Source organism: Fulmarus glacialis, unplaced genomic scaffold (assembly GCF_000690835.1).
Source record: "Fulmarus glacialis isolate BGI_N327 unplaced genomic scaffold, ASM69083v1 scaffold9816, whole genome shotgun sequence".
Taxonomy (NCBI): domain Eukaryota; kingdom Metazoa; phylum Chordata; class Aves; order Procellariiformes; family Procellariidae; genus Fulmarus; species Fulmarus glacialis.
Genome location: NW_009220030.1, coordinates 50,045 through 58,025, shown reverse-complemented (window position 1 = coordinate 58,025; position 7,981 = coordinate 50,045). Strand labels below are relative to the sequence as shown.

The 7,981-nt window shown below is 37.4% G+C and overlaps 1 protein-coding gene across 1 annotated transcript in view; it reads right to left on the bottom strand.

The window, feature by feature from the left end:
- Positions 1-1,597: 1,597 nt before the first annotated feature.
- LOC104078814 (islet cell autoantigen 1-like) overlaps positions 1,598-7,981 on the bottom strand; it is a 42,202-nt gene continuing 35,818 nt past the window's right edge. Inside the window, exons 8-9 of the mRNA XM_009580598.1 lie at positions 1,821-1,915; positions 1,598-1,712 (exon numbers count right to left, since the gene is read on the bottom strand). Coding sequence (XP_009578893.1) covers positions 1,598-1,712; positions 1,821-1,915 — 210 coding nt within the window. The remainder of the gene's footprint in view (positions 1,713-1,820; positions 1,916-7,981) is intronic.

The following is a 7,981-nucleotide window of genomic DNA, read 5'->3' as shown; positions in this document are numbered from 1 at the left end:
TAACCAAGTAGCGATCGCTATTTCCTGGACCACGTCTCCTATTTATATACTGAGCATGACATCATATGGTATGGAATACCCTGTTGGCCAGCTGGGCCAGCTGTCCTGGCTATGCTCCCTCCCAGCCTCTGAAGAGTCCTTGACTAGCAGGGTACTTAGCAACAACTGAAAACATCAGTGTGTTATCAACATTCTTCTCATACTAAATCCAAAACACAGCACTAGGACGAAATTTAACTCTATCCCAGCCGAACCCAGGACAATGAAAAAGCTCTTGACAATAAAAAGAGCTGTGGTTTACATGCAATTCTTATACAAAGGTAATCTCTTCAATGACGAACATACACTTTCTAACTGCTGTCATTTTGTATAAAGCCATTCAACCAGTAAGGAATGAAGCAGCCGCAAGGCTGATGTGGTGGTGAAGAGGACTGCGTAGGCACATTCCTCCTCTCTTCTAGTGATAGGACAGGAGGAGCCACCTCCCCTGCTTTTGAGGATAGGCTATGGGGAGCAGAGGAAAATTAGATTCAGGCCAAATTCTAGTGTAATGAATGTTTACTGTGAATGGAAAGTTCATGAGGATTTTAAAAGCTTTGTTTTGTGTAATTCTTCTAGAATCTTAGAGGTTTGTTTATGGTTTGTTTTAGACAGCAAAATGGTGACATATTTTTTCCCTCAGTTTTATGACAAACAAGGAAAAAGAGAATCCATAAATAAAAACAAGTACAACCATGACATGGCATCTGATGCATTTGCTGGTAGATGCCAATGCACACATCTTGCATAAATCATGCATTCATACTAGAATTTTATATTCAACATTGAGGAAAACAATTGTTTATGAAATTCTTTATTATAGTCACATGAGAAGCAGCAGATTGAAGGAACTGCTGTGGAAACAACCACCTGCCAAATGGTACTTGGCCAAGTCCTTTCTAATCTGAATAGCACCAAACCTGACCGATTTATAAATTGATTTTGGTCAGTGGTTCTGAATCTAAACAAGTAAAAGGACTGGAAAACTGAACTCTTTAAAAACCCATTATTATAAATAGCCGAGCAAAATCCACTAATTATCAGTCAAGCTGTTCTCTGCTTTTTGACAACTGATCCTTTGCTGGGTGCTTCATTTAACCAGGCATAGTCAAAACAACAGGTGGCAGCAGGATTATATCAACGTTGCATCTCCTCGCAACTGAATCCTGATGGTCCCGTAGGGGAGGGATCACATCTCGTTCTCCTGTTCTCCTCTCCCCATAGCAGGCCATTCAAAAGTCTCTCTCACCTCAGAACTACAGGTAACTCAAACCTTGATAGCATCAGCTCACTTAGATGTACTTTTTACTAAGTACCTACTGCTTCATTGGATTACTAACCGATGCTGTATACATTACAAAAACTAATCGCTGCTCAAAGCAATCAGGAATCCATATCCTATTCCCAGGTGAAAGGAGATGCTGCTGAAGGGAGAAATACAATGCTCATATATCTTCTCCCATGTGTAGTTGTTTACCATTTCTTTCACTAAAGAAAAAATGAAGCAAAAGCTGAAAAATAAAGAGAAGGTTAGGAAAGATGAAAAACATATAAAGGTTTAATGGGTCTCCTTAAAGCTCTTAATTTCACCATAAAGTTTATTAGTTTTCACATACACATTACAGCATTCAGGAATTCTTGTATTAAGCTTACTATTAGCTAGTGTGATCAGACTATCTGTGTCTATATTTCCATTTATAAATGTTTGGTGACTTTAGCAACCAGAAAGCAGATATAGACAAAAATACTTATTATTTTAATATATAGGCCATGTGACTTACTGACTCTGCTGATCTTGTACTGCTTTGGTGCTCTCAATCTGCGGGTCCTCCCTTTCTGCTTTTTCTGTTAGTTTATTCACAGGATCTTGTAAGCTCTAGATCATAACCATAATATAAACAAAGAGAAGAAAACAAAATAGAATCAGGGAAGCAAAAGTGTGTCTTTTAAGGCCAAACCAGACTATAGAACTTACATAAATGAAGCAAGAATGTTTCTGAGCTGTATCAAAACTATATCTGTCTCAAACAAGCAAAATAAAAAAAAGTTAGAAGATACTCATTCAAACTGAGTCACATGAACACACTTTATATAAGAAGGTGACTCTTGGCTACTTCTAAACTCATGTTCTGTTTCCAATATTTCTAAGTAAAACCATCTATACCATGTGCAAAGCAGGCACTAAAAGCATGTTTCTTTGCCATTTTGGGGGTTTGCTTTTTTTTTCCTTTTTTTTTTTTTTTTTTAAAGATGAGAAAAATTCATTCTTTACATCTGTTTGTTCCTCATATACTGCTTCTTTACTTCTTTATTCTCTTTTTTTCCTGACACAACTATTCACACTACCTTGGCAACTACAGTGTAGTGGGAAGGTACTACTTGTACCCTGAATCTGAAAACGAGGGTTAAAATCTTGGATGATTAGTTAGAAGCCAGGTGTGGTATGACAAAACCCTACTGTCCCTTTGCAATTTGAAAGACCATACTGTAAGATAACAATGTACAGTTTCATGGTCAGCATTTTTATAACCAAAATTTGGACATGTGAACAAGCCAATACAGAAAGCATTATAGACTGACTCTTTGCGATTACAGAAGTGATAAACATACTACTGGTTGCCCCTGTTATGTGTTAATTAGGATTTCTGTATGAAAAATTAAATAACTGAAGATAGTAATTAAATAATCACAGATGTTAGCAATGTGACTATTTGGCTCTATCAAATGGTTTTGCTGTGAAGGTGAAAACTTCTTTCCAAAGTCCAACTCAATTTCTGAAAAATAAAACCCTGTTTCATGTGACTAGTCCTGACCACTTATAATTAAGTTTATTACATCTCACTGATATCCACAGTAGTGCATCTCATCCACCTTCTCTCCCTGTCCCCCAAAAAGCTGAGGCTAAAACAAATAAGCCACCTTTTGTACAAAAGTTAATGAACACAAAAACGTAGTGGCTTTGCATCTGGAGTTTTAACAAAATGGTAGTATGTTTCATCAGAATAGTATAACAAAGAAAAAACCATGGCCACTAAGTCCATCTCATCTATTGAATAAAAGTTAGAGTCCCCAGCCCATCTGTTACAAGAAAAGCATTCCCAGGTGCATCGCAGGTCTTGTTTGCACTGCCCTGTTATCCAGGACAGAAGAGTCCCCAGAAGTGGCATTCCAGTTTCTGCTTGGCTCAGTACTTGTCTGTATGAGGAAATGTATGCTTCAGTGTTTTAGAATGGACCTGTCATATACTGCAGTTGCATTTTTTTTTCCCCTCTCGGTAAGTTAATTCTTCTGTCTAATACCACAGATTAATTTGTCATAAACATCTAAAGCACTGCAGACATAGTGTGTCAAAAGATGAGGGATCACAAAGGCAGCAATAATAAATAGAGGCATTAAAGAAATTTACCTTATTCTGTGGTGGCCACTTTTTTTGGAAACTGTAACAGTGCTAACCAGAACCACTTTTAAGTGTACTTCTTGGATTCTGAATAATGGACACTAGCCACCACAGCTAGGTCACCTATGAATTAATATGTTACCCTTTAACTGCATTTGTACCAGGTATTGATTAGATTGCGCTTCTTGTACTATTAAAATTGATGAGAATTATTCCATTGACTCCAAGAGGCCCTGGATTAGAGTTCAAAAACATAAGAATATGCACTATACTTGTCCAAAAGTGCAGTGCAGAGAAAGACAGCAGAGCTTTGCATTACAGTGACTGTACTGCTTCAGGCACTTAACTGTCCTGGACACCTTCAGAGTAGGGCACACAGTTTACCGTAATCAGCAGGTGATGGTGCAATAGTTGTGGTGCTGCCTGTCACCAAGTATAGCAGCACAGAGCCTGCCCCAGGAAGGATGTAATGGTTTTGAACAACAAACAGAACTACTTTAAGTACTGACTAATTATGCACATTAAAGAAATTATCAGAAGTAAAATCTTTGCATCTTCACCAAGAAAAATACAAAGAAATCAACATCCTTCTTTAAGGAACTACATTTTATGATGCTTCCTCCATGAGTGTTTCAGGAAATCCATATTTAAAGGACTGTGATCAAACCACGGAAACAGCCTATAGAAATGCAGTTCACAAGCACCTTGGGAAGGAAACAGCATGATAATAATGGCAGTTAATATTTCCTGTATTAGAAAAAAAAAATAGAGCTCTGAAATATAGCTTCAGTTTCAATGGAAATTATGATAAAAACTGTTAAAAATCACCAGCTGTATTTTAATGCAATAATTCAATTTAGCAATTTAGACAATATTCCCTCCAGTTCTGATAGTAAATAATGAAATTATTTTCCTCTCTCCTGCCTCTCTCTACTCCACATCCCAATGTACGCTACGAGCTGAGATACCTTTTTAAAAAGATTTAAAAAAATCTACATAATAAGTATGAAATAAAACTGAATGTTAAAAAGCCATTGTAAACTGTTTTCTAAACAAGAACCCATGGTAATGTGATCACTATTGTCAGCATGTGTAGAAATGAAACGCTGGTATTCTGTTAATCATTTCAGGTTACATCAGAAGAAGGGAAGAAGTCCCATCATATAGAAAGTGTAGTGATTAAACAAGGCTATAAAGATACAGACTGAGTTCAGACAAAAGCAAGCACACTTCAGTTGGGTGTATGAAGCGTCCCAGACTTTGTTGGCTCAGAGAAGACAAATGTGCAACTTCACAGCACTCATCTAGGTGCTCACACGAACTCACGTGGATTTTGTTGTGAGCTGCACCAGTATGTGACTGAAGGTAGGATCCTCTCGTGTTTAGAAAGCTTTCTTCCTAGCTTCATTATTTCTCTTTTACTATAAAAATCAGGGTAAGACCGTACACACTAGTAGAGCAAGTTCACAGTAATTCACTCTGCCTATCTTGTCTGTCTCTACAACCAAAAGTCACCCGGTGATATTTTGTTTGCTCCCAATATCAGACTAAATATCCAAGCCAACAAGGGGTTCCTCCACTGCAGAGTTAACTCTGGTTCCAGCTCAGGCACCATTCCTAGGCTGACTGCTACTCACTTACAAAATTCCTTCACCTACATCTGGGCTGCTTTCAAGTCAAGCCAAAGTCATCTGGACTGCACACAAAACCGGTCCTCTGCAGTTAAATCACCAGAGTGTTGACAATGTGCTCAGCTCACCCACAGTTCCCCCCAAGTGCCTTGGACAACTAATGTGCTTTCTCTTGACTGAGAAAGAATTAACGCAACACAGCTAAGGGCAACTCCAGCAGCCAGGGATACATCCCAGGATGTCACAACACATATGGAGAAGCGCAACACCACTGAGGAGACAAAAACTTGGATATGTTTCATTTGGGGAGAGAGCTGAAAGGGAAGAGGAAAAGCAGATAGTCTCAGAATTTCCTCATGGAGATTTATCAAAAAAAACCCCAAACAACCAAAAAAACAACCAAAAAACCCCCTAGAGAGATAAAATTATACGCAATCTTGCCTATGAGTAAAGTCATGGTGCAACAAACAGAAACAAGAAAGGATACCAGACTACAGCAGACGTCAGCAGAAGGCAACGGTGGTGTAGTACCTGTTTGGACAGAGTTCTCCAAACCACGCAAGAAGCACAGGCAGCAGCGTTCCACTTTGCACGGAAATAAATGGACGCACTGAGATTTACGCCTTTTAACTCTCTTACCAGGGCTATTATTATTTCTAGGCTTACACAAACTCTTCAGGAAGTCTGATATTATAGCATTAGAATGTAAAAAATGCAACTAAATATTCATTAAGTAACTAAGGTGAATAAACAGTGACAGAAATTAGAAAGAGGTATCATTCATGAAAAGTAGCCCTGAAATAAATTTGAATTCATTTGATATACGGTAATTTCAAGACAATGAAACCTTATAGGCTTTACCAAAAAGGCAGCCTATCATCTTTAATATTACAGGAATAGATACAGTTACAGATACTTTTACATCACGATACATAGAGTTGTTAGCACATTAATAATCATCTTTCATCAAGCACGAAACTTGCAGTTAGGAAATACAGCTGCAATAGCACAATTATACTACTCTCAGCATATGCCCTGAAGCAAAGAAAACAAATGGGCTGCTTTTCATTAAGGGACTTTGGCAAACATCTCTAAAGACAATGTTTTCTTTCCAGAAACAATCCCGAGAGGCGTTTAAGAGTCTCTTTCCTGAGGTAAACCTGGTACATGAATATATTCATACTACAAAACACAAATAGTAATTTTCCAGTACATAGCACCTTCTAATTTTTCAGTAAGACAATCTACATCTAAGTCAAATATTAACAGTTTCTTTAAATTCTTTTTCTAAAGTAAAACACTAATCCTACATACATGTATGTTTAGTTTAATTCAGAAGGATCACTTGTATGAGCAAAATTAAGCTGCTAGTATCAGAACTGGAATCATAAAAGACAAATTATTTGCAAGCACCACATTCAAATTTTTTTTTTAGAAAAGATCCCTTTTAAGATATAAGACAGGGGAAAATATTCTAAAAGGGGTAACTCCCAATTAAACGTAGAAATGGGCACATTGAAATATTTTATGTATGTTTTAAGCAATTACATATTCTGATTGTATATTTTTAATGCATAAAGTCAACAGCAGACATGGCATCTTCATTGGGTACATTTTTTGACCAAAAGTTTCTCAATCAAAAACTACACTTCCCCTAGATCAGCTATAGCCATTTATTATACTTCATAAAAAACCAATACCATGTAATCTCAATGAAGAATTAGCTTGCAGCTCCTTCTTAATATATAGTTACTCTGGCATGAACATATGATATGACTGGTAGGTATCAGTTCCCTAACCATAAACATTTATTGTTATTCCACACCCAGGTCTAGCAGAGGAGACACGGGACTCATGGGAGTCCCACACCCTTCAGAAATGACAAGTTAGAGGTGAGGTGACTTATGCTAGGAAGGCACCTGAAGTAGCAGCAGGCACCTATTCTCTTAGGCAGCAGAATCTCACCTGATCCAACCACCAGATTTTGGTTTAATCTCCTTAGCAATCGTTTAATATAAACAAACAGAAACTACTAATTGGGGGAAAAGAAATGGAGCAAACTTAACTTTGATATAGAAAATAATCCCACACTCTAGAGACCGAAAGAAATAAAGAACTGATACTAAAAGGTAGTAACATAGTCTTATCCCCAAGCAGCTGTTTTCTGAAAGCACAGACTCCCATGAAATTCTGTAGTATAAAACTATGTCCTGATTAGCATCATTTCTCAGCATACATATCACTGCAAAAACAGGAAATCATATCTTTTCAGCACAGGAGGCCAGCAATAAAAATGGTTAAGATTCTCATAACAAAGTTAGGCTGCTTCCTAAACGCACTACAATATTCACAACCATTTTTACATTTACTTTTTGCTTCAAGGGAGTGCTTGTTACATGTGTGTGGACTCAATATAGATTGTATTTCTTCATCATAGATTCCCAACCTAATTTCAAATTTAGATTATACTGAAAGGAGGAAGTTCAAAAGATAAGCATCCCCAAATCTCTCTCATCCTCCATCACAAGGGTATTTCACACTTCAGAACAGGTGCATTTTCTGTACAAGTTTCTCTCCAAGGTGTCCAAATGTTACTATACATTTTGAAACATCGTATATCTTGTTCAAATAATCACATTTTTAGATATAAAAGAGAGTGAAAAATAAATACCCAGCAACGATATAGGCTACCTACACAAATTAGACTGGAATTGGTCTGTATCAAAGCAAAGAGAAAAAATTCCTCAGAAACCTTCTAACATTGGGAAGTTATGAGGAGAACAGCCCACCAGCATGGTACCAAGGCTCCTGAGCAGGTGATGGTGGGGAAATAAAGGGGACTTTCTTTTCTGGTTTGGAGTTTAATTGGTGAGTCTGTAGGCAATTACCAGCCATGTCAAGATAACTATGCCCA